Source organism: Colletotrichum aenigma, assembly GCF_013390185.1.
Source record: "Colletotrichum aenigma strain Cg56 chromosome Unknown KSG_Cg56_contig06, whole genome shotgun sequence".
NCBI lineage: Eukaryota > Fungi > Ascomycota > Sordariomycetes > Glomerellales > Glomerellaceae > Colletotrichum > Colletotrichum aenigma.
In genome coordinates this window covers 3,218,393-3,243,448 of record NW_023500912.1, presented here as the reverse complement: position 1 = coordinate 3,243,448, position 25,056 = coordinate 3,218,393, and the positions used below count along the sequence as shown (strand labels likewise).

At 54.2% G+C, this 25,056-nt stretch overlaps 7 protein-coding genes across 7 annotated transcripts; 4 read left to right on the top strand and 3 right to left on the bottom strand.

Moving 5' to 3' along the window:
* Positions 1–2,942: 2,942 nt before the first annotated feature.
* CGCA056_v009888 (uncharacterized protein) lies at positions 2,943–3,247 on the top strand (the record flags this gene model as incomplete). Its single annotated transcript, XM_037325135.1, has 2 exons — positions 2,943–3,134; positions 3,227–3,247. 2 exons carry the CDS (start codon positions 2,943–2,945, stop codon positions 3,245–3,247), a joined length of 213 nt encoding a protein of 70 aa, XP_037176979.1.
* An 887-nt stretch (positions 3,248–4,134) lies between these two features.
* Positions 4,135–5,177, bottom strand: CGCA056_v009887 (uncharacterized protein; the record flags this gene model as incomplete). Its single annotated transcript, XM_037325134.1, has 2 exons — positions 4,135–4,790; positions 4,937–5,177. 2 exons carry the CDS (start codon positions 5,175–5,177, stop codon positions 4,135–4,137), a joined length of 897 nt encoding a protein of 298 aa, XP_037177052.1.
* Positions 5,178–5,743: 566 nt separating this feature from the next.
* CGCA056_v009886 (Isoleucine--tRNA ligase) lies at positions 5,744–8,694 on the top strand (the record flags this gene model as incomplete). Its single annotated transcript, XM_037325133.1, has 3 exons — positions 5,744–5,793; positions 5,850–6,049; positions 6,107–8,694. The coding sequence occupies 3 exons, from the start codon at positions 5,744–5,746 to the stop codon at positions 8,692–8,694; spliced, it is 2,838 nt and encodes a 945-aa protein (XP_037177051.1).
* A 218-nt stretch (positions 8,695–8,912) lies between these two features.
* On the bottom strand, positions 8,913–10,717 carry HET-E1-0 (Vegetative incompatibility protein HET-E-1; the record flags this gene model as incomplete). The annotated part of the gene is made up of 2 exons (XM_037325132.1): positions 8,913–10,410; positions 10,464–10,717. 2 exons carry the CDS (start codon positions 10,715–10,717, stop codon positions 8,913–8,915), a joined length of 1,752 nt encoding a protein of 583 aa, XP_037177049.1.
* Positions 10,718–11,132: 415 nt separating this feature from the next.
* On the top strand, positions 11,133–13,256 carry ROK1 (ATP-dependent RNA helicase ROK1; the record flags this gene model as incomplete). The annotated part of the gene is made up of 1 exon (XM_037325131.1): positions 11,133–13,256. The coding sequence occupies one exon, from the start codon at positions 11,133–11,135 to the stop codon at positions 13,254–13,256; it is 2,124 nt and encodes a 707-aa protein (XP_037177047.1).
* Positions 13,257–14,318: 1,062 nt separating this feature from the next.
* Positions 14,319–18,083, top strand: CGCA056_v009883 (uncharacterized protein; the record flags this gene model as incomplete). The annotated part of the gene is made up of 3 exons (XM_037325130.1): positions 14,319–16,018; positions 16,286–16,741; positions 16,796–18,083. The coding sequence occupies 3 exons, from the start codon at positions 14,319–14,321 to the stop codon at positions 18,081–18,083; spliced, it is 3,444 nt and encodes a 1,147-aa protein (XP_037176398.1).
* A 5,675-nt stretch (positions 18,084–23,758) lies between these two features.
* On the bottom strand, positions 23,759–24,106 carry CGCA056_v009882 (uncharacterized protein; the record flags this gene model as incomplete). The annotated part of the gene is made up of 2 exons (XM_037325129.1): positions 23,759–23,930; positions 23,979–24,106. The coding sequence occupies 2 exons, from the start codon at positions 24,104–24,106 to the stop codon at positions 23,759–23,761; spliced, it is 300 nt and encodes a 99-aa protein (XP_037176556.1).
* Positions 24,107–25,056: the final 950 nt, after the last annotated feature.

Genomic DNA, 25,056 nt, shown 5'->3' with positions numbered 1-25,056 from the left:
GTGAGGCGAACTCGTTCGTGACATTGGCTGCCCGGGCGACGAGTATCAAGAGCGGAAGCACAGGTGGTCCGAGTGGCTGAATTACATGATGCGAGGAGCCAGCCGTGTCTCTGGAGTCCTCGATGGCATCCTTGCCTGACTTGCAGCCCTACGATAGCCCCCCAAAAGGCTGGGGAACCAATCTCGCTATTGCCTTGCCTGCCTGGCTGAGCTCAGCTCACGTTACAGTGCCTTTGATATCGATGCATCGATCAGAAGATGGAAGCGCCTCTTCGCGCCATTCCTGCAGGTCCCAGCAGCTCCAGCAAGGCTGTGCGACGGATGGCGTTTTTAGGTGTATGTACTATGTAGTGTCCCATCGGCGGGAGTCTTAGTGACCTCGGGAACGCAAAATAGTAGCTTCGGTGAGAGCTAGCTACCGTAAAGGGCATCGTGCTTGCAATATTGAGTAAAGCGACAAGTCAGAAAAGGTGCCATAGAGTGCAGGCATGCCGTCATAGATTGCCCGCGGCTGCGGCGCGTTGCACTGCCTCTCGCAGCACTCCGATCGTGACATTGTCGGATGAGCTGGAAATGAGTCGATGCTACTATTCACGTAAAAAATTCACCGCACAGAAGAGTCTCGGAAAGCTGCTTCATCGGTTGAGCAACTGTCGTACTCATCTCAAGAGTCTCAGACAGTTCGCGTTTGTTCGACGGGCTCTCAGAGCCCCATCTCATCCCGCGCGACCTCATGATCGTTTCACTGGCCTTTTTCGTCACGATACTGACAAGCCAAGTGTTCTGTCATTTCGCGCTCCGTCGCGCTGTCTCTGGTTTCCGCAGTCCGACAGAATGCAGGCCGTTGGCCGTTCGCCAAGGGAGGCGTCGGCAGCCTCGGCATGGCCAGTCTGAACAGAGGCAATACGGTCGACTCTCGTTGCATAGCCAATCAGAGAGCCCAGACACAGAGCCGTAAAGAGGCATCTGAAACGATGCTCTCTCGTCCTCGCTCCGCAGTGACACGAGTGCGACGCAAGCCCCCAAATGACAAAGTGTGAGAGGGCGAACAACGTTCAGTAAAGTCCGCCCCACGTCCGCAGCAGCTCGGCCACTCACCGTATTCCCACGTGGTGGGCAAGGGGCGGGCTGACGAGCAAGAACAAGCACCCCTGACGATCATACCTTGAACAGGGGCTCAACGGGCGACTGCGACGTCCGGGCTCGAATCACGTACCGTTCTTCACGCAGCTCAGTGGTTGGTAACTCAGGCTCAGCGCTGTGGTTCGCTGCGTTTCTGCATCGCGATGCCGCGTTTGCTGATCAGCTGGTGTGGTTTAGTCGCCCAATAGACTGCCTGGCCAACACCAAGCTACAGACAACCACTACTGCAGGTACGGTGGCAAACGGCATTGATTCGATATCCCGCATTCCAGTTTTTGTCCAATTTGTATTCCGCTCCTCTCGGCTTCCGAGACGCTTCCCTCGGCCCCTTGAATTTGATTACAATTTCTTGCAGCAATTTTGAAGCAAGCAAGGGACACCACGGCGGACGTCGGGCTAGACGTATTGAAGCAGCCTCAAACTGCGGACGAACAAGCTCATCTCGTAAATGAGGACAAAATTGACCCCTTCTACCCCATACCATCTTGCCGCAATCGCGGTGTTGCTGACCCACTATGCTTGATGTCGTACGCGATCTGTCGAAAATAGGTAATCCGGAGAAGCCAAAACGCTGCCATTTTAGGCAAAACGAAGAGAAATGTCCCCCCGTGCTCCTAACTCCGCCTGCTGTATCCTTGCGTGGGGGATTTCTGAGACGAAGGTCTGTCTGCAACAGATGCTGCACGCACGTCCCGTCTGAACGGTGACGGAGTGTAGAAACGGTCAACATCGGCCGACTTTCGTGAACACCCACCCACCGGCCGACCGGATCGGTGGGGGGAGGAAACGGTCTTTCGGCCGTACAGCATGGCGTCTTCCCCATGGGACGAGGCCAAGTCGTACGTGCATGTTTCCGCAGCTTCGTTATCAAGTACGTCAATGGCTCGATAGTTGGTTGCCATGCTATTCCTGTTCGACGATCACCCACACCCTCCGCTACCTCGCAGATGGACGTCATGCGGCCAGCAAACTGGGTTGCGGTTCGACGGAGGATCTGCTGTGCCGCGCTGACACCATTGCTGCAATCAATTATAAACCGTCAGCTTAGCGGGGTAACGGGTAACGATCACCATCTTATCGTAATCCCCTGCAAACCTGCAAGGCTTTCCAAAGGCGGTATTGAGGCTGCAATCCTTATCAGATTACCTGCGGCCGTCCGTCAGCGTGGGTTGCTGTGCAAACCTCGGTACCGGCGGGGTTGACCACGGTGTGTAATCGACTGGACGGTCTGCCTGGATTCAAGATGCTTGAGGCCGCATTGCCGTCCGCGCCCGCTGGCATGGTGTCAGAGGCCCTCGTCAAGTCGTCCGACTGCTCCGCCCGTGCCTTTGCCGGACGGCCTAACGGGAGACTGCCGCGCTTCTACCTGTCGTTGAGCCATAGCCTGGATGTGATCGGCCGAAGCAGCTGTAATCAAGCTGTCGTTATCGGGATCCTAAGCCACCATCGCTGGAAAGGGTGGTGTGCAGCTGTGCAGCCAAGGATCCCACGACACCATTGCTCAACGCCCACGACGTAGTTCAGCTTCGTAGGCAACACGTTGGCCGGTACTTTGATGGGATGTATCTTCTTCTTGAACAGAGTTGGTGCGTGGGATTAGCCTTCAGTTGCGTGTTCAGCAAGGTTGGCGTCAGCGTCCCATCTTGGGCCCGGCTGTGTGTGACATCCTTGTTGGAGGTCCCCGATTCGGTTGTCCGTGATGTCCATACTCGCGATGGACCTTCCAGAGTGCGAGTAACTCCGTCAGCAAGGACCTGACACAGCGACTCTTGAGACAGCCGACGTGCGTTTAACGACTTATGTCATTCAGCGGTGAACCACCGTGTCCCCTGGTCGTTTTCGGGTCCGGCAGCTTCGGCGACCGCTTGAAAGCGAACTTCAGAAATGTGACGCTGTTGGTAATCACTTGTACAGCCGCCTGCTTCGGACCGAGTTTGCGCTGTCAGAATGTGCCGTTTGCTCATCGAGATGTCATCGTCGATACAGTTCAGGTGAGTCAGTTTCCTGCTCAGTAGTTCACGCCAAGAAGACACCGCAACAGTCAAGAAGAGGGGTTAGAAACGAATTTCTAAAGTTGGCGCAGGCGCCGGTTGATGTTCAATGATTCCGGTGGAGAGGGAACTTCGTAGATCTAGCGTTGGCTTGGCATAAGTGCCCCAAACTAAGACGTAACGTCGTAAGCTCCATCAGCCACAGACCATGAGGCTAGGCTGTCGTCTGCCAATCAATTGGCGTGTCATTGAGCTCGTTTCACTTGTCGCCCGTCTAGCTAAACATCGTCGACCGTGCGCTCGTTTTTCAACAACTGTTGCCCATGGCTCTCGAGGATCGACGACTCGGCACCATGCCGTGACAGAGCACTGGAAACCCGGGGACTTTCCTGGCGAGCAAGCCGGAGCCCGTCCGCGTGGCCAAGCGCCGTCTGGAGGCCGGAATATTCTTTCACACGGCACGGGCGGCCATTTGGCCAGAGTCCGGTGATCGAGCCCAGGATGTCCATGTATTTCCCCAGCGTTACCCCAAGGCTTGGCCAACATCAACCCTGGGCACACGTGTCCCCGACATGATTCTTGAACCATCTCGCTCTCGCCATGGTCATGTAGTGGGGCTCCCACGAAACAACCGTCCCTGGGATATTCGCCTATTCCTGCTGCAAGGCCTGCGAAAAACTCCAGATCTCGATCTGACTGTGAGGGTGCATCTTATGATTGTCGCGTGTCCTATCACGAGAGGGCGCTCGGCGGGTATCCATACACACGAAACAGTAGGATGACAGTCCATCAGTAATACCATCATCCTATAGCCATATTGCATCCCAACAAATGACAGGAGTGTCAAATTCGATCCGAAGCGGGCTGTCATCGTACCATCGCGTATTCATGCCACCAGAGACCCCAACTTAGGCTGGAAAAGCGGCATCATCTCGTCATGCTTCTCGTGTTGGGTTGGGTGTGTAGCAGACATGCCTTGTTTGCTTCTTCGACCCACGCCTCACAAGGCGTCTTCCTCGGCACCAGGGTTAGGCATCTGAGTTGAGGTGATCCAGTTCTCCATGCTGGCTTGGCCAGCCGGCTGCTTGGCGTTCCCAGAAGTGCCCGACGACGCCAGCCTCAGACCTTGGCGTTTCTTGACGACGAGGCACAGGACACGACCGTAGATAGCAAACCCCTCATAAGAGACATCCATGGCCATCTTCTTCTTGTCGTCGTCTTCCTGGTCGTCGCCAGACCCGGTAGTCTGTTTCTTCAGGCGCTTGGACGGGCGGGGAGCGTCGTCGTCCGAGTCTATCTCGATTGCCGAGGCCTCCCCGCCAACATCGTCGTCCGAAGCAAAGTCGTGATCATCGTCTTGATCACGAGCTGCCCCGCGCTGTCTCTTGGAGCGCCGAGGCCGTGTTGTTTCATCAACCGCGGGGATATGGGAAAGACCGGCGGGCTCTTCTTCGGACTCACTTTCGTGCCGAATGTGCACCGCAGTATCGGCGGATTCGGCGTCCAGGTCAATGGGTGTGTCATTGGTTTCGTTTATGAGCTTATTAGAGTTGGACTTCAACTTGCTCTGTGCCTTGTCGCGGAAATGCTTGTGCTTAGTGAGCAGCGAATGACGGGTGTTGGTCTCAGTCAAGAACATGGAGACCTCAAACTCGTCTGGTCAATGCAGCGGTCAGTTTAATGTTCAGACAAACCATGCTTTCATACCGTATATGGTGGTCCAGACCAGGCTGATTACGACGTTGAAGAAGTGCTTGGATGGGAAGTGGCAGCGTGCAAGGCTGCGAAACAGGGTGGCAAACCTTGAACGACGATATCTTTGATGGTCTTCTTCTTGGAGCTCTTCTTTTTGGATATTTCGCGATCCTTTTCCTCGCGGAGTTTTGGTAATACCAGGGGGCGGACACTCTCAATGACTTTGGGCAGGATGGGATTCCGTGGGTTGAGCAGCCAGCTCTGTGCCAGGGCCGGGTTGTCGAGATAGATGCGGCATTCAAGCACCGAGTACTTTGTGATCCGGAGATATCGGCGAAGGGGTGCCATTATTCAGGTTCGAAGTAGGTCGTGCTGGATGGTGTTGCGGTAGCAGGGAATCTTCAAAGGTTCAGCTGCGTGTGTCCAGGACGAGACGTGCTTCGCTGAAAAGATGAGGAGGCTGGCAACTTTGTATGCAAAAGTCAGTCAAGCGAGGAGCTGGTGAAAACCTAGATGACCGCAAGAGGAGGCAGTTGAGATGAGCAGGAAAGAAAGGTCCAGGGTTGAATGCGACGTGGTTTGGAGGGAAGGAAGTCAATGGGAGAGTGACGCTGTTGATGTGATGTGAGCAAGGCCCCCACCGTGCCGAGGGACTCAGCGTTGGCGGCTCCCAAGCATGGAACTTTACAGTGGACTGTCAGCCTTGCAGCGGTGCTACCTGCGCTATTGCTGCGACGACCTCGGTGCGGTGCAGGCGGCGTGTCCCACTTAATATTTTCACAGTCGATGGATGCATTGGATCGCGTCAATTCGTCGGCGAAGGTCAACATCGACAGCATCCCATAGAGCGCATCGTCGTTGCGGCTAGTCCACCACCCACACACCCGTCCCGCGGTGATGCCCACGAGCAGACCATGTCAAAGTCATGGGCATCGACGCTGAGGTTGCCCAAGTCCACCTTCCCGTAAGAACCTGACCCCCGCCCTCCGCTCCGGCCTCAGCTGACCCGGCCCGTTCTAGACCTCGTCCGCTCCCGCAGTTCCGCGCCGACTACCTGCGCCGATGCGCCGATGATTTCTACAAATGGCAGTCGGCCAATGACTCCCGACCGGGCTTCACGCTTCACGATGGGCCCCCGTACGCGAATGGTAGCCTTCACGTTGGCCATGCCTTGAACAAAGTCCTCAAGGACATGATCTCCAGAGTCAAGGTCCAGCAAGGTTGGAACCACTGACCATGCAGCACCAATGCTTCGGCAGCTGACTCTGTATACCCAGGTTACCGAGTGCGATACAGACCAGGCTGGGATTGCCATGGTCTTCCGATCGAATTGAAAGCCGTAGGCACTTCTGGCGGCAAGGACATGACCGCCGTCGAGATTCGAAAGGCTGCGAGGCAGCTCGCTTCCAAGACAGTTCTGGAACAAATGGAGGGTTTCCGATCATATGCTGTCATGGGCGACTGGGACGCACGCTGGACGACCATGGATCCCGACTTTGAGATTAGACAGTTGCGTCTGTTCCAGCAGATGGTCCGCCGAGGCCTCATCTACCGCAAGAACAAGCCCGTATACTGGTCTCCGTCCTCGAGAACCGCGCTCGCTGAGGCCGAGCTGGAGTACAACGAGAACCATGTGTCGACGGCTGCGTACGTCAGATACCCCATCATCGGCGGTCCTGCCCTCCCCGGTTTCTCTGGTCAGCTCTACGCCATCATCTGGACTACCACACCCTGGACACTTCCCGCAAACAAGGCCATCGCCATCCACGACGATCTGGAATATGCCGTCGTCGCTGTCAACGGAAGCGCATACCTCACGGCTGTCACTCGTCTTGAGGCCGTCAAGGCCCTCTTCACAGACGCCGAACCAGAGGTCATCGTGCCTTCCATCAAGGGCTCCGAGCTGAGTGGATTGAAATACCACAACAGGCTTCAGGGCGTTCAGTCGACTCCGCAGCCCATTATCCACGCAGACTTTGTCTCTGCCGACTCTGGTACCGGTCTTGTCCATATTGCTCCTGGTCACGGTTTCGAAGATTACGAAGCTTGCGCCGCGCTCGGGATCGACGCTTTTGCACCCATTGACGACGAAGGAAACTTCACCAGCGAAGCCTTCCCTGATGCACCAGAAAAGTTGACCCAATCCTCCTCGATCCTCAAGGGTGGCAGCAAGGCTGTTCTCGCCCTCATCGAGGACGACGTCTTGCAAGCTGCCAAGTACAAGCACAAGTACCCCTACGACTGGCGGACGAAGCAGCCCGTAGTCATGAGGTCGACCGCACAATGGTTCGCCGATGTGGACAGTATCAAGGACGACGCCATCACCGCGCTGAAGGATGTCAAGTTTGTCCCCGCCTCTGGAAGAAACCGACTCGAGAGCTTCGTCGTGGGCCGCAGCGAGTGGTGCATCTCTCGCCAGCGTGCCTGGGGAGTTCCCATCCCCGCCCTGTATGATGCCAACGGCGATGCTGTGGTTACGGAAGAGTCCGTCGACCACATCATCTCGGTCATCCAGAAGCGCGGCATTGACACCTGGTTCTCCGACGCCCCTGATGAGCCCGCTTGGGTCGCCCCCTCTCTGCAAGGTCGTTACCGTCGCGGTACTGACACCATGGACGTGTGGTTCGACAGCGGTAGCAGCTGGACCGAAAGCGGCGGCCAAGCTGACGTCTACCTCGAGGGCTCAGATCAGCACCGCGGTTGGTTCCAGTCAAGTCTCTTGTCCTACGTTGCGGCCCAAAGAGCAGAGGGAGAGACGCAGCCCAAGTCGCCCTTCAAGACGCTCATTACGCACGGTTTCACTCTGGACTCAAAGGGCAAGAAGATGTCCAAGTCTCTCGGCAACACCATAACCCCTGGCGAGATCATGGATGGTACGCTGCTGCCGCCTCTTAAGCTTCGAGGCAAGGCCAAGGTCGCCGGCGCTGGACCGACCTACGAGGCCCTCGGCCCTGATGCCATCCGCCTCTGGGCCGCCAGCTCCGAGTATACCAAGGACGTCGCCATCGGACAGAATGTTCTCAAATCAGTACACATCCAATTGGTCAAGTACCGTACCATCATCAAGATGCTGCTCGGCTCGATGCATGAGTCCGCTCGCACCGCTCCCACGACGACCCTAGACCACATCGCCCTGGTCCAACTGAAGGACGTGATGGAAGAAGTCCAAAAGGCTTACGCATCCCACGAATTCTACCGAGCTTTCAGCGCCATCAACCGCTGGGTCTCCAACGACCTGTCCGCATTCTACCTCGAGGCCATGAAGGACCGCCTCTATTGCGGCGACGGCGGCGGCGTCCTGGAGCCCATCTTCCACGGCTTCCTCCGCATGCTCTCTCCCATGACCCCCCTCCTCGTCGAAGAAGCTTGGGACCATCGCCCGGAATGGATGCTCCCCCTCGCCCACCCCCTGCAGACCCCCTATGACGCCCATGCCCATACTATTCCCTCTTCCGTCATCAACGAAACCTCCCTCCGCAAAGACATTCCCGCTCTCCTCACCGCCAACTCCGCCATCAAAGCTGCTCAGGAACTCGGCCGCTCCGCCAAGGTCCTTGGCTCGGCGCTGCAGTCCTCCGTCATCCTCAACAGCGAGGACCCCGCCATCCTCGGCGTCCTGGAGAAGTACAAGCATGATCTCGAGGCCATGTTCGTCGTGTCCTCCGTCGATGTTGGTACGCCCGTTCCCGAGGCCAGCGAGTGGAAATACGCCGTGGAGTCCGCCATGCCGGGTAAGCCTCAGGCGTTGGTACATGCTACCGTACTGCCGCCCAAGGACCACAAGTGTCCTCGCTGCTGGCGGTACATTGCGCCCAAGGAGGACAATCTTTGTGGTCGCTGCGAAGATGTCACGGCGACTTTGTAAGAATATTAAAAAGGATATAGATGTGTATAAATAGTCGCCTCCCAAGAATCTAAGAAAAAAGATACCATTTTCTTCTTGATACAAACCGAGTCATCATCTCGACAGCCGGAATTCACAGCATGAACATCTTTTCTGATACGAAATGGCAGTGCAGTGTTTACGTGCCAGGGCTTAAAAGGTCTGAGTGCGACGTCTTTCTTTTGTGTATAGTATGTTTTCTACGTTCCGTTCTCGTTCATGCCCGCTCTTGGATGTGCAGTCAGTGTGAGAGTATTGTAGTCTTCGTCTGTTCCTATCTTCCTGTACGAAACACCAACTGCCATTTCCCGCAGACGAACATAGACTCTGTCAGGACCTTTCCGGGACACCTTCTCACGCAGAGCAACCAGCATAACCTCCAGACTAGAACCGCCAGAGCTTTGAAGCGCGCGTATCTTGATGCCTCTTCTCCTACACTCGCTCTCATACAGCACCGCCGCCCAATGGTCTCCCACAGCGAGCAGAAAAGGTTCTGTCTCGCCCGGGGCCCGCGTGCACCATCCCAGAGCAAGAACCCTGTGCCAGAGTTCGGGTCCAATGGCCAAGGCGTCGTATGGCTTCTCCAACCACTCCACGTCCATAATCGGTGAGAGAGAGGCAGCGGCGATCGTCCACCAGAGAGAGGCGTCTTGTGGTCCAGTGATTGCGTTATGAGTGCTTCGGTGTGTAAGACTTCTTTTAGACAGATGGATAATGCAAATGCTCTGAAACCTGTGGACGAACTTTTCCCGTCTCGTTACTCCGTCGCGTGGAACCAGGTCAAACGCGCGCGTGCGGACGTAGTTCCTTCCGACTGGACTGCCACTAAGTCCTATCACGATGCAGAAGTTCATCGTTCTGCAGTAGGTATCGAAACGCTTGGACATGACCCGGGTAGAACCATCCACAGCTGGCGGTAGACAGATTTGCAGGCCTCTTGGGGTGAGATACGGCGCATGATGGTTCTCGATGCCCATGGCGGACTCTGCAGCTGACCAGTTACTGATCATCGCATAAGACCAGATATTTGGGTCCTCCACGAAGAAATCGCTTGGATCCTCCGCCAGTGGCGGTGCCCGTTCCGAGTCTGGCCCGAGTGAAACGACAGTATCGCTACGAAGCGAGCCGTACTCCTTGAGCCTCGAAGTAAGTTGAATCGCAAGGTTTGGAAGTAGGAGAGAGTAGTCCTCTCTCTCCTTCAACATGGCTTCTTGCAATCGAATGAAAGCGCGCTTGCCCTCTCCGTACAGCAAGGGCATGTTAACGTCCATGATACCGAGCAACGAATACGCCACATCTTCCGTACGAGTCGTTTGTCTTGAGGCGGCCCAGGATAAGCGCTCTGCTGCGCAACGTCTGTGGATAGACTTGTGCCCTTCCAGCACGTCAATGTCGATTTTTGTGATATCCGCGATGCGCGCCGCAAGCGACGATTTGGTGCCAATCTCGCTCCAGTCTGCGGCGTAGAATTCGACCACGTCAGGAGCAAGGAGTTCCTGGAGCGTCCAGCCTCGAGTGAACCACCGGCAATTCCTGAAGAGTCCTGCGGGGTCGAAGTCGTCTTCGTTCCAGATGTCAACAACTTCGTCAGCTCTGGTTATGTCGGCCAGATACGCATAACATATTGCAGACCCCCTGTACCAGCGGAACATTGAGTTGATGGACTCGGAGAGCTCCGCGCTACTAGTTTTGTCGATGCTGTACTCGTTGTGTCAGCGCGATGAGTTGTTGGTGAGAGGTTGGAGTTCTACCAGCATGTGTCGGCCCATGCCCAAGAGAATCCGTCATTCTTCGCCTTCGCGCAGGTTGACTTGATCTTCTCAAAACCATGTTTAGATTCGATGGTACTTCTGTTTCGTAAGCTGGTTTCGCCATTGCTCAGCGCCGTCATCTCCTGGAATGTGACTTCATCCTCGCCCCATGTATGTGAAAGTGTCACATATGGGTCTGGTGGTAGATCATGGAATTCAACAAGTTTGAGCGTTTCCGTGTCAATTACTCTCATTTGGATCGCAACTGAATTCGCACTAGGATTTGCAGAATGAGCGACATTGACGATTTGGTGGTTGAAGGAGACAACAATGAAGCTGCGCCGCTACCTTGCCAGGGGCAGGACTAAGCACATGATCGCTTTCTCATAGTTTCATCCACCATTTTCCCTCAGTAATTGCAAGATCGTATGGGCGACGAAGATTTAAACCAACATCAACATTATCTTTAAGATTTAACTTGAGAATTGGGAGGTGAACCGTCCTCTCAAAGGTCGTGAGCAGAGGTGAGATTAGGTAAGTCGGCTCCGAAGCGCCGCACAGTCAATGCACTATGCGGGCACAGTCCGTGTTCCACTTTAAAATTTCCAAGTCAATTGCAGCTGCGACAAAGACGCAGGCCACTTTCGTCTGCAATCTGCACCCTCAACCATGGATATCCTCAAAGTGCTGTCGCGCGGCATCAAGCAGCCCTCCAAGGGCGCCAAACCCGCGAACAATGCGACGGCGAACCTGCCATCTGCCGGCAACCGAGCGAACCCTCAGCTTTTCCACGACGAAGTCCCCTCCGGGCGGGGCCACAAGAGGAAGCGCACCAAGGACGAGGTCGAGGAGAAGGAAGAGGAGCTGCTGCCCGAGGTCGACTTCTTTGCTCCCAAGCCCGACCATTCGAAGCAGGCCGCCGAGGCAAAGGAGACCTCTTCTCAGGAGACGGACAAGGCGGAAGCGCCTAAGGTCAAGCCGAAGCTCCTCCCCGAAGACGAGTGCCGCCAGATCCTCCGCTCCCACCGATTGAAGCTCACCCTCCTCTCCGAGCGCCACAAGAACCAATCCAAGGTCACCAAGAGCACGAAGAAAAAGAAGAAGGTTGCCGTCGAGGTCGAGAAGGAGACGAACCAGCTGCACCCGCAACCGCTGACCTCGTTCCGCGAGCTGAGAACCAACTTCAACATCTCATCTCTGCTGGCGGACAACCTGGCGCACCAGGGCTACAAGGTTCCCACTGAGGTGCAGCTGGGCAGTCTGCCACTACTTCTGCAGCCTGAGCTGGCGCTGAAGAAGGTCCCGAATAAGGAGGAGTTGGGCGATGTGTCGCACGGAGTCGACTTCTTGGCTGTCGCGCCGACGGGTAGCGGAAAGACGATCAGCTTCTTGATCCCGGCGATCAACTCGATCACGCAGAAGAGGGCGTCTGCCGGCGGAGAGCAGGATGACCGCGAGCTTTCTGCGATCGTTGTTGCGCCGACGCGAGAGCTTGTTTTCCAAATCGTTAACGAGGGGCGCAAGCTTGCTCAAGGCTCTGGCATCAAGGTGGTGGGCATGAAGAAGGGCATGCGGATAGCTTCCGAGGAGGACGAGATCTCTGAGAGCGAGGACGATGAGTCGCAGGATGAGGGCTCCGGAGACGACGATGAGGACAGTGAGACGGAGCCTGCCAGCTCCAAGCATGTCACAAAGGCAGACATTCTCGTTACCACGCCTACACTGCTAGTCAACTTCCTCTCGTCGGGATCGTCAAAGACCCAGCGTGTGCTACCGACAGTCAAGTCGCTGATCCTCGACGAGGCGGATGTCCTCCTGGACCCACTCTTCCGTGAGCAGACCATGACCATCTGGACCGCTTGCTCAAACCCCGACTTGAAGATTACCTTCTGGTCAGCAACCTTCGGATCCAATATCGAGACTCTTGTCAAGGAGATGCAGGCCGAGAGAGCATCAAACAGACCCTTGCTTCGTCTCGTGGTTGGATTGAAGGACACTGCGGTTCCCAACGTAACGCACAAGCTGGTCTACACCGCAACAGAGAAGGGAAAGCTCCTCGGCCTCCGCCAGCTCCTTCACCCAACAGCAGGCGACGACTCCGGCCCGCCTCTCCGGCCACCATTCCTCGTCTTTACTCAAACCATCGAGCGTGCTACCGCCCTCGCAGAGGAACTCAAATACGACATTCCCCTTGCCGCTGGCGGCTCCACCAGGATCGCCGCCCTGCACAGCGGTCTCACCGACAAAGCCCGCGCAGGAATCATGCGCCGCTTCCGCGCCGGTGAGGTATGGATTCTCATCACTACAGACGTCCTCGCCCGTGGCGTTGATTTCGCCGGCGTCAACGGCGTAGTAAACTACGACGTCCCCGGCTCCAGCGCCGCGTACGTCCATCGCGCGGGCCGTACCGGCAGAGCTGGTCGTGAGGGCGGCGTCGCCGTCACCTTCTACACGACAGACGATATCCCCTTTGTCAAGACCGTCGCCAACGTCATTGCCGCGAGCGAGAAGCAGGCTGGCAAGACGGGCGAGGAGGCCAACGTGCAGAAGTGGCTCCTCGATGCTCTGCCGAATGTCAGCCAGGCGGATAAGAAGAAGTTGAGGGAGAAGGGTGTTGAGGCCAGACGAAGCCATGGTGCTGCCATGATCTCGACAGAGAGCAAGTGGGAGAGGAAGAAGGAGCATAATAAGAAGGGTGCCGCTGCGGCGAGCAAGCAGAGGAAGAAGGAGGCGAAGCAATCTAGGAGGGACGATGATAGCGATGGCGGCGAATGGGGTGGCATTGACGACTGAGCTGTCATGGGATAAATCAACACTTACCTACGTATGGCTATAGAAAGCGCTCGTGTGACGACTGGAATAATTGCGGGATTATGTTTCGAGACATCATTACGCGTCAATGGTGTTTTCATCGAATCCCTACTTGAACCTCACGCACGAGAGAATTGATGCTAGAGGCGTATGCTTCAGTGACGACGGTCAGCCCCCTGCTCAACAGTCTAACTGAGGCCCTGAAGATAAGAAGACTAGCCGGCGAGATGTCCATCCCAAGTGTTCCCCGTGTGTGGCTGCATGAGGCACAGATGGGCTGCGATAGGCCGACTGCGAAAGAAGCCTGACACTACTGCAACGCAGTTCAGCTCAGTAATTTGACGACCATTGCGATTGGTGCACCGCGACGGAAATCACTGAGCATCTTCTGACCCCTCTGAGAAGTGTGCCTAGGGGTGCCACACCATGCCACTCAAAGCGGCTGTGCAGATCAGCCATGAGCTTTACGGTCTGCCTGATTGCTCATAAATCCCTCGCTTCCTCTTGTAATCTGGATCGTCGGGAATGGGCAGGCATAGAGCGGACATCGCAGACGACAAGCCATGGCAGATCCTCTCTCCATCGCCGCCAGCGTGGCGGGCCTCGTTACTCTTGCCGCCTCAACCGCGAAACTGGCGAAGGCGTTGTCAAATAGATACAACGAGAAAGCTGCTGCTTCAATACGGGGAAACGTCGAGACTCTTGACTCGGCGCTGATCCGAATCAACAAGAGTCTTCAACACCAAGCATTCCATCATCCTGGAGAGGAAGCTCTGAGGCAGCCTATCGAGTCCTGTGCGCGAACACTGAGAAACATCGAGATGCAGTTCCAGAAACTTGAAATAAAGGGCTACTCGTGGCATAGTATGAGAGGGAGGATTGCTCGTCCAGAGGTGTTGAGGGAAATCTCAACGCTACAGATTATGCTGGAGGGGCAGAAGACAACGCTATTGATCGCAATGCAGTAGGTTTCACCCAACGTTTTCGACAAGGCTTCTTCGAGCCATTGCATTCATTTTATCACATCGCGAGCACAGGTTGATCATGGCGAATAGGAACTGCACCGGAGAGAGTCAGAGCAAGATGCTGCACATGATATTCAACGCCATTGAGGAATTCAGAGCCATCATTCAAAGAGAGAAGCCCATGAACACGCCTCCTCAGGATATTGACAATGGCGTGCTCGCCAATTCAATGAGAGCAGACTTCGGCTACGCAAGCACTCCATCTGTGGTGCATGTGCATCCCTCTTTTGATGACTGGCTCTCAACATGGGCAACACCAGACGACCAAGATGGCCAGCCTACATCCTTAACTGACCAATCACCAAAGGAAGGACATCTAAATTCGGAATCTGGCACTGCATCTAGCCGGCCGCCGCAGAACGTAAAGTTGATAATCGAAGGTCTCCCGCAAGCAGCCCAGAAAGGAAATGCGACAAGTGAGATCACCACACCCGCAAACACACCATTGTATGATATCATGTTCCAACTCGATAAGGAATCCCTACAACCACCTAAACGCGACCGCTCTGACAATCTTCAAGGACCTGACCGAATCTGCGGTTTCGCGATCGTGGATAACGGAACCAAGGTTGCACCATTCATGCCTTGGAGCACCTCATTCGTGGTGGTCACGGAGGGCCCAAGTTGCTACGACGTTCAGTCTGGGCTCAAGATCAACCACAACGAGAGTTTGATCCACTTCTACAATGGCTGTGTACGCAGACGACTGGATATCACGGGAACGAGACAGCCGGTAGTTGAGAAGCTGCAATCTAGCATTGTGGTACGGAATACCTCGGTTTCCGAACGTGCTGCCAGCGTGACGTTCCAAAGAACGTTGCGTCTTCCGGAGCGGTCTTGTCAAACCCCAAGGCAAAACTCGACGAGTCACTATCTAATGTACGAAAAGGCTCAAGGTGTCTCAGAGTTCTTGGGTCCATTTCCTCTTTTCGACACTGAGGCATACAGAGATAGGCTTCCGAAGGAAATGAAACAAAAGGGAGGACTGTTCTTCCCAATCTTTCAACGAGAGGCACTTGCCTTCTCCTTCGAGAACACCAGCAAGGGTGACAGGCGGGCATGGGAAGACGAAGGCGATCAGCAATTTGCCATTAAAGTATACTCCGGCTCCATCAACTGCGTCTCTGGCCAACAGGTCACCGATTCCGTGCCACATGAGCAGGACTACATAATCTGTCCTAGACAGAGGAGGCTAGACGGCTTCAAGTCCGCAGACAACGAAACTCGACAATTTGTGGCGATGCCTCTTGGCTGGGAGTACTCGGCTGAACACCAATTGACTGACAAGGAAGACGTAGGCGGAATCCAGCTACAAATCGCGCCACGTCTTAGAGATTGCGTGGAGTTCCGTGCCTTGGATCACTTATGGAACTTGGGGCGGGCGTTTAGATGCTCCGCCACAGCTTCAGAGTTGGGGCTGGCAACTGGTTCTGTCGTCGCCATGTCCGACTTCGACCCCGACATAAAGCTCCTGAATGAGTTTGAGCACTCATTCACAGACCGCAGCAGGTGGCAGATTCATGGCCGGTCCAACCCTCTGCTGTACCCCATGGATGAGACTGGTCTGCATCGCGTCACTACGGTCCAGGACTTGCTTCAGAGACGTGGTGGTCAAAACCTAGGTCCTACCTCGACCTTTCGCCTCCAGCCCGTCCTTTCGGTGGCTATTGAACTGAAATTCACCATCGGAGATGAAAGGCACCAATCAGGTGAACTCAAGTTCGTCAGGAGTTTCAGTTGCTCACCCTTTCTCGATTTCGGGCTTATTACATCAAAGTGCCTTCATGATCACGGAATCAAATGCGGCCAGTGTGAAAGCTGCGAAACATCCGAGTTTTTCTCGAGTCCCCCAGTATGGCAATTCTCATTGCTGGGAAAGGAACCCTTCATGTACGACTGGCCGCCTAGGTACCATCCCGTGGAAGCAGTGGTTGCCGAATCAGGCGCCTTGCCTGGTGATTTATGTTTTTACTGTACCAGATACAGAGCTGGCGTCCCGTATATTCATCCCCCGCCTTTCATAGACAGTCGCCCTGATCAATTCAGGTTCCAATATGGGCAATCACCCAGTTCAGCTGGCTGGGAGATGTCGCTCGGTGCCGGAGCACGTCTTCTTCAGGAAATACACCGCGGCAAAGAGCTGACTTGGGACTGGAACAACAGTTGTTTGGTGAACATTCAGCTACTGAACGCGGCGGCTTTCAAATCCGTCACGGGTATCCCGGCTTGGACACCCATATCTCTGCTGGATTATCGCAAGAAGGGGCGCATGTTGCGGTTGCCAGTGGTAGCGGAGAGCACATACGATTCTGCGACACAAATTGCTACTACATGTGATTTGAAGTCCATTAGTGCCCTTGACATAACACTTTCGGACGACATTAGATGTAAGCGTCGGGTCATCACTTGTCCTCAGTGCGAGACGAATATGTGCAATGTTGCGTAAGTTCAACCATCTCTCTGGGAATGGCGCAACACTAAGCTCATAGCTCATAGACTTTTGCCGTGCAAACACATCTTCTGTTCAGATTGCGTGGGCAGTGGCTCCAAGTTCTCCTGCTTTCAGTGTGACAAACGACATACGGGCCAGGTCATCTTCTCCGGCGCCATGGATTCTCCATTTGGAAAGTCAGCCAAGATCACCTCTTCCCGCGCTATCTCAAATTACCAGTTACTCAAGCAACTGCGGAGCGTTCCTGGGTACAATAGTCCACAAACACCGTCGCAGGAAAGCCCCCAGACAGTAGCGACAAAGGTTGCACGGCTGAGCTGGGGAGATCAGACTCCTTTCTGGTTCAACTTCATTATTTCCACCTTGAACAAGACGGATAAGCAGTCACGGTCGTCAATGACCAAAATACTGGCAATCGAGAAGGCTCGATCTTCCAACATACATCAACTTGAGGCACTACTTCCGCTTCTTTCGAAGGCTGATTTCTTTAATGAGAAGGATTTTCATCAAACACAGCTACTGGAACTCATCAGCCTGTCGGTGAACAATGTGGATAGCTCCAGGGTACAAAATCACGGCTGCAGTCCGAGAGCGTCTACATGCCTCGAGGCTGTGATCGACTGGATGGAGACCGAGTCTATCAGGCCAGACGAGCTGTTACGCTTCGGCGTTGACTTGAAACCATGGCTTTGTCCCCAGCAGACACCAAGTCTGAAGTGCGTGGCCCGATTCTTGAAACAAGGTGGCAGGTCGTTTCTCAGAGATTATGGGTTCAACCGTGAGGATCTTCAAATGCCGGCCTCCCGGAAAGTCAGAGAGTTACTTCTCGAGGACTTTATATCCAACGGCTTCGACCTGAACGCTCGCGATGCACATGGTCGAACTATCCTGTGGACTGAACGTCAGCTCACGTACATGTTGCTGGACAACGGTGCTCGCGTGAGCATACCGGACAACGACGGCAACACCATACTTCACTGCCTAGTCCTGAAGCAAGATCCTACAAGCCTCCAGAACAACCAAGGGCCATTGGAAACCCTGTTGAACCACAAAAAGGGAAGGGAAGCGGTGAACGTGCGCAACCGGGATTGGCTGACCCCCTGCCAGCTTGTGCTAGGGATTGATGCGATTCATTATTGGGATATCTACACGAGACTTTTCGACAACGCTGAGGCTGATATCAGAATCGTCTTTCCAAAAGGTGTTTATCGAGATAAACTGACGTACAGCCTGGCGAAGTGGCAAGCCGAGGTGGGAAGTGTTAGTGCGTTCAGGAGGCCAGCTGCTGAGGAACGCCTCTTGAGGGCGCGGCTGGCGATGTCATACTCTTGACATCGAACGCTTGGGTACTGGACAGAGGCTCTTCTAACACTATAGAGGCTTGGCCCGCATCAGACGTAACCTTGCTATGGGTCTGACACTGGGGTAATTTGGTTCCTGGTGATAGGAATCACGGTGCTGGAACGAAATCGTTTTCGGAATACCCGAGCGACGCCAGTGACAGTCCCGGGATAAGCATCAATCTGTGAGTTGCAATGAATCTCTAGAGAAGCGTCCAGGAAAGCTTTTACCACGCAAGCCTTCTCGGATGGACCCTGGCATACCTATATAACACTGTATCTGGACTAGTAAAACGATGAATCATTGGATTGTTTGCTCGTTCATATGAGACGAAACTTCATTACCCAGCTTTGTCGTGTTTATACCGAATCCGACGCCGAGAAAGCGATACTTGTCGGTAATTTGCGGTTGTAGTCCTGCAAAGTTGGAGTTCCTTGAGTATTCACCTCGAGTAATCCATGTCACTGACTCCTACTTAATTTTTGAGAAATTTGAAGGCATGCCTGCGTCTGATATACGCAAACTAGCCATAAACTTCCAGCTGGACTTCAAAGAATTTGATTGGCAATCACAGAAAACACCATCAGAGATTAATTTGGTTGGGATGGAGCAGAACCGTCACTTGAATATTGATTTAAAGCTTTCAGCCTGGAGGTGTGAGCACCGGTAAGCTGTCGGTCTTTTCCATGGTTTAAAAAGGACATCTTTCCATGTGAAAAAGAAACATGAAGAATGGTACTGCTGACTTTTGACAATAAGATGAACGGCCTCGAACAGCGAACTCACTGACGCCCACGTTGTGATCACGTCGACTTCACTCAAAATCAACAAGTCCAAAGCGGATCACAATCATTAAATCGCACATAATGCACCAGAATAAGCTTAATACGATGGAGATGACGGCCGGGACATTGTGGTATTTTAGAGTAGCTCGACTTACTGTTCCAAGGTTGGCGTTCGATACACCTACCTGCCGACGCTTGACGGTATCTTCTGTCACTTCACAAGGTACCAATTCAGCCAACAGGTCATTGTCTTGACGACTTACTTTACGAGCCCTGCTCCACGCTTATATAGCACGCGATGCCCCTTAGGAAGTGCCATAGACTTATCCGCATGGCCTAATTTCTCACTTTTCTGATCCACAATGCACCACACCTCCAGCAAATACGAGAATGCTGTTCCTTTCGTTAAGTGTAAAAACCAGCCAACATAAGACAGAGTAATCGTCTTCTTCTCTTCTTCTTAAGACAAAATGACTGCATGGGAAGTGTTGATGGTCCAACCCTCGGTCTGCATTTTCAAAGCTTCTCGTGACTTCCGAGTAAGAAGTATGCAAGATTGCTGGAAGCGAAATCTCGAACATAACAAACACATCAGTCTTATTCTAGTATAAACAGCAGACACCAGACAATAACGACGGCAAAAAGACTCTAGCATAATTCTACCCACGACCGGCAGGTTTCAAACTTGCCATAAGCAGGCTCTTCAGTTCTCAGAAGATTGCAAGTAGGACTGGATATCTTCCATCATTTGTTTCGTCGCGGTGCTGTCTTTCATCAAGAACAACAAGAAGCTATCGTTTTATAGATACTGGAGGAGGTTAACCTGGGACGGCTTTACGTGGTCACGCATCGAGCGTCGAGCCTAAGACACCGTGGCCACGGCACTCGCAATTATTTTGAATCCCTTGTCACGTAAACACTCATCGAATCTTGCCCGGAGACTGTGGTCATGGCATTCTCAAGAGCCTTTCCATTCCAAAAGCCTCATCACGCAATCATGCACGTCTGTCCGACCCTTACCCCGTCTTCTCGAAGCAAACATCTCATCGACAGTGATATATGAATCCTCTGCAGGACACCTAGAGGATACATCGCCCTGCACACGATAACCCTTCAGAGTAATGATTGAGATTTATTGCTGGCTGGTAACATAGATCGGCACCGCGCAGACGCACATAAAACAGGTACCTATGACAAGCGCGAGGAAGCCATGGAGGGTTTGGTTCATCACGAGGAGATGCAAGATGTCTTTGAAGCATCAAAGTCTTACAGAGAACCTTGACGAATCACGACTTTCATCAGTCAGGAAACCATCAAGTCACCGCCACGAAAACCTTTATCATGCCATCTCAAAGTCAACCCCCAAAGAAGATGGACATAACTCCAACAACACACACGACACCTCACAAAGCTGAGATCCTTCGAAAGACTGATATTCCTTCAAAACCAACACACACGTAAACACATCACAAAAGTAACAAGTCCAGCTGAACACCCCTCAAAAAGCTTCGCGTCTACACCAAACCTACCCACCTACCAACCCACCCACCCCCTCGCGCTCTCTCCCAACACACTCATCACCCCAAGATTCCACATGCGCACGAAACTCTGCCGATATAACAAAACCTACCGTTGTCCAAACTCCCTACCGATGCTGCCCTGCCGTAAGATTTAAGCCTCCAACCAAGCCACGGCCCGTCATGTCGTGCGACAGACACGTTCTCAATCCATCCAGAGTCTAGACCTGGGCGCTTAAGGAAATCGTGATCCCGGGGGGGGGGGGGGCTGCCGTTCCCGCCTCCAACGGGAATGAACCGGGCGGGAAGGCACTGACAGCATCAGAAAATGCAAAAGCCGTTGACATGTGGTGACGCCGACAGTCCCCCGCTCCATTATGCAACATCGACATCGAACCCCTCCATCCCTCCCACAGACCCAATCCGCAGGCGGAAACAGGAGAAACAAAAAGACAGATCCAAACTAACGCGATAATCAGGCAGAGCAAGTCAAGCCAAAGCCCAATCGCCCGCGTCAATTCTCTGCTTCACATGTCTAGCTCCGTGAGGCATTTTGCGTAATGCTTTCCGCGTCTCGGAAGTTGACTCCAATGTAATCGGCCCAGCATCGGCGCCGACACGGAGCCAGGTTGCAGTAATGCAGCCACAAAGCCACAGTAAAAGCTGAGCCAGAGAAACCGACGACCCCATCTCAAACACTAACTCAAGTTCGACGCCGATACCTGGGTCTCGACTAAGACAGGCAGTGGTGGTGGTGTGCTGGTCCCCACTTGGGGCCGTGATGTACAAGTCCGAACGCACCCAGTCGATCGGTACATCCACCGGGAGAAAGGGGAGGCAAAAGAAGAAATTATTGCTCTCCTGCCCACGCCAAAGGGCAAGGAAAAAGAAAGCATGTGAAGAATGATCGACAGCGGCTCAAAAGTTGCGTCAGTGCCATTACCCCACGTTCCAGCCCCCATCGCCAATTTCCCCCTTCCCCGCGGGGTTTTGACAAGCGCGACAAGCCACTCGACGCAACCCATCCCAAAGAAGACGGTCTCCATGGCCCATGGCACGAAACTCTGCCAACCTCCATCTCGTGTGGGATGGCACATGCGATTGGAAAATGCAAAGATAAGATCTGCTTGCAAAACCGTGTTCGAGATGGGTTGAGGAAAAGTCTGTGTGTTACTTTCCTTCCACATCCATCCGCTTCGCTTCGTCGCTTGGCCTAGATAAGCGCGGCCGTCACATCAGAGACATGCATGCACTACCTTGCCTTAGCTCGACACGGCGGGCGAAGCAGCGGCGAGGCTTCACCATTCCAGCGGCCTCATATACTGAAGAGGAAACACCGACGTGAAGAGCCGGGCGGACTTAAACCAGGCATCAGTCCCGTCAACCGTCTGTCATGATGTAGCAGCGTCAGCAGCGACGGGTTAGATCGTAGGCATCTCGTAGCCCGATGTACCCCTCCAATCCACCATCTCTTTCGGCCATCTTTAGCCGGCATGTCGTTCGCGAATTTCCTCCTCTTTGTAAGATCATCCCACGATGAGCATATCTGATAATGGGACCGTTCAGCATGTGACGCTAGCACGCGCGACCATGAACCACGAGCCACCAAGTAGCGCCTTGTTTCCATTGGCCCGCTTCCTCGCCACAAGCAGAGAAGAAGAGCCTGATGGAGAAACATTCTTCAACGCTCGTGACATTTCCTACTTGCTTCAAAGAATGCCGTCCGCAAGCAGGTATGAAGACACGGGCACATGCTGCTTGGTTGCCCCCCCCCCCCCCCCCCCCCTTTGCATCTGGCCATCTCAACACGGGCAAGCTTCTCGTCTGAGCAACGCCAAAGTCCGAGTGTGGGCACATTGTCAACCTCTTAGTGGTGTTGCTGCAAGCAATCCTGCAGCATGTACGCTCAGACCTAGCCTTGCTTCTGTGCGAGGTCGCTGCGTACAGCCACGCACCATCTTGCCATCTTTCGCGGAGTAGCGACAAGTAAGACCTCGTCATTATGGGTGAACGACCACCCCAACCTCAATACTCCACCAACTGCTATACCTAGAGTGGTGGTGGTGGTGGGGAGAAAGGTTGGAGGGGTTGTGAGAGGGCGTGCTTCTGAGCCTTCTTCGGACGATAGGCTCACGCCCTCGTGCCCGGGCCGGTTTCTGGCAAAGGCGACCAGGGCGTGCCCACATCCGTGTTTGCAGGGTCTTGACAGTCGGCCAATACTTTCTCTTCGCCAATTCTTCAGCATTTGCCAATTCCGCACTTTTCGGCCAGGTCTCGGTCGGTCCTTAAACGCCAGTGGGGGGGTATTCTGGGGTGTGTTTACTTTGGATGACCCTCGTTCCTTGGTGCGAAATCGAAAGAGACGCTCTCCATGGCCCGTTCGTTTACGTCGTTAACCCCTCATAAAAAACAAGCGGACGACGCCGCAGCCGCGACATAATGGCTTGTCCGGACCACGATGGGGTCCATGGCACTGCCCGCCGGTATCTCGATTCTTCTCAAAGAAAGCGAACCATTGAGTTGCAAGGCCGAGCCTCAACGGGCCTTGATTGCGAGAATGGAACCGAACTCTCGCTGACCTATGTACGCAACCAAAGACGGCCGAGAAACTCGAAGAATTGTGGATATCGATGCGAAAAGGGTGTCACGGCTCGGCTTAGGTCTCCGAACAGCGGCCTTCTGGGCAATGAGGCTCCCGTTAAAACGTGAATGGAATACTGTTGATCAGTTCAACGTTGTGGTGTGCGTGGGGGGCCGGGCAACGGGCCAACGCCGTTATTGCATGACGAGGTCGGAATGGAAAGGCACGCGCCTGAGATTGGCGACGTGCTCTGCAGAGCCCTTCATTGGTGCGGACGCCTGCCACGGGCTGACACCTTGATTCTTTTCGCCTGTTTGATCCCTCTGCCACAATAAGCTTATCGTCCTCCTCTGACCATCTCATGTCCTCCTACAATTCGCGGATTCACATCTCGTAGCCGACCTGATGAGGCGTCGGCTCGTCTCATGCGCAGCTGTGCCAGTTCCAAGGACGAGATGGAGGAACCTTGGTGCATACAAGGACGCGAAGGCAGCGCTGACACAACAAACTGGTTTCCAGGGCTTTCTCTGAATCAGGATGCTGAGGGTACATGGCGGGTACTGATGTTGTACCCCGAGGTCGAGAGGTCGAGGGCCCATTTGTTGGTGGCAAGGGCCCTGGACGTTTCCTCCGTCCACAGATGGATCCTGTGTCTCCTCCAGTGTCAAGTGTGCGGATTGACAGCGAAAGCTCCTGCGGCGGCCCATCTGGCCATTACGCCCTCTCACTGCAGCTAGCGTGTTCAAGGTGAGCGAACAGCCTGAATCAATGGGGCCAAACATGTCAGCGCCTTTCTCCTGCATGCTCTGGACCTCGACAACTTTGGCTCAAGATTGCGTCTTTCTCCGAAATGGTATTCCCGTGCAAGGAACGAGAGCTCGAGGTCACATTGCATTCGCTGCAGGCGCAACGAATCAAGAAGCCGGTGGCCGCCCATTGGACGAGACCAGACGATCTGAACATCAGAATCTCGAGGCAAGGTCCAATTGGTAACTACACGTACCCTGGCGACATATTCTTCAACGGCTCAACAACGCCGAAGATGCTTGTGTGGATCGAGGGATTGCTGACGGCCAGTTGGGGGTTGGAAGGTCTTTGCCATTGTTGGTTCCGAGTCTCGCGAACCTGCATGATAATGTACGTTGAGGTCGCAGCGAACCAAGGATGGTGAAGTGGGCTCCCCCTCCTGGCCCGGGATTTTTTCGAGATGCAGGCTCTGCCATTTCCTTTCTTTTTCTTGGTTGTCGTGGTCAAATTCCCCATATTTATTTCGCTGGCAGGTGCAAGGGACACGACAGACCCTGGTCGCTGAAGAAGAGCTGGCCCGGTCGATGTCGTGATGGAATGATGCTATCCTGCGGGGATGCCTGGACACGGAGGGGAACTGCTCCAGCAGGTCCCCATCCACCCCTCCTCCCAGCCAGTGTCCTCGAATCGACGCGAGGGCGGGAAGATCGTGAGCCTGCCCATCCGGGCTTGCTACGGACAAAGTTTGCGGAGAGCAGATTGCTGACAGGCAGACGTGGCATAGCGCACAAGACTACAGGCGCGCGACGCGGCCTGGATCGTGCGAGGTGCTTCCCCGGCGGATCTCGGTTGGGGGCATGAACGACTGAGATGCAAGTTGATGTCAACCATTTCCTACTGTAGCCGCAGGATCACGGTCCCGAGGCGGACCCTGACGCAGATGCATTGGGATTTTTTTTTTTTTTTCAATGGCCAGAGCTGCTGGAGTTGATGCCAAGTGCTGTATTAACCCTCACAGCGCATAAAGTGTTTCTGTAGCGCGAGTCTATAGCTTCTCAGAAATGATGATTCGAGCAACAAAGTGTCCGTCCTGCGTTACACGTCGGCGAGACGGGATGAGTATGGTACATTGTAGGCGGCGCGAAGACGACGCTGGTCCACCTGGTTGTCTCCACCGTCTTCCGGCCCTGATCAGCCTCCAAGCTCTGGGCGTGCGGAGGATCGTGACGAGGGTCGGGGCTAGGGTTTGTCGTTACAATTGAAGCTGAGGAGTTGGAGCTGATGACCTGATGTTCATGTGTTTACCCGCTGGAGAATGGGCATGGCGTTGCTGA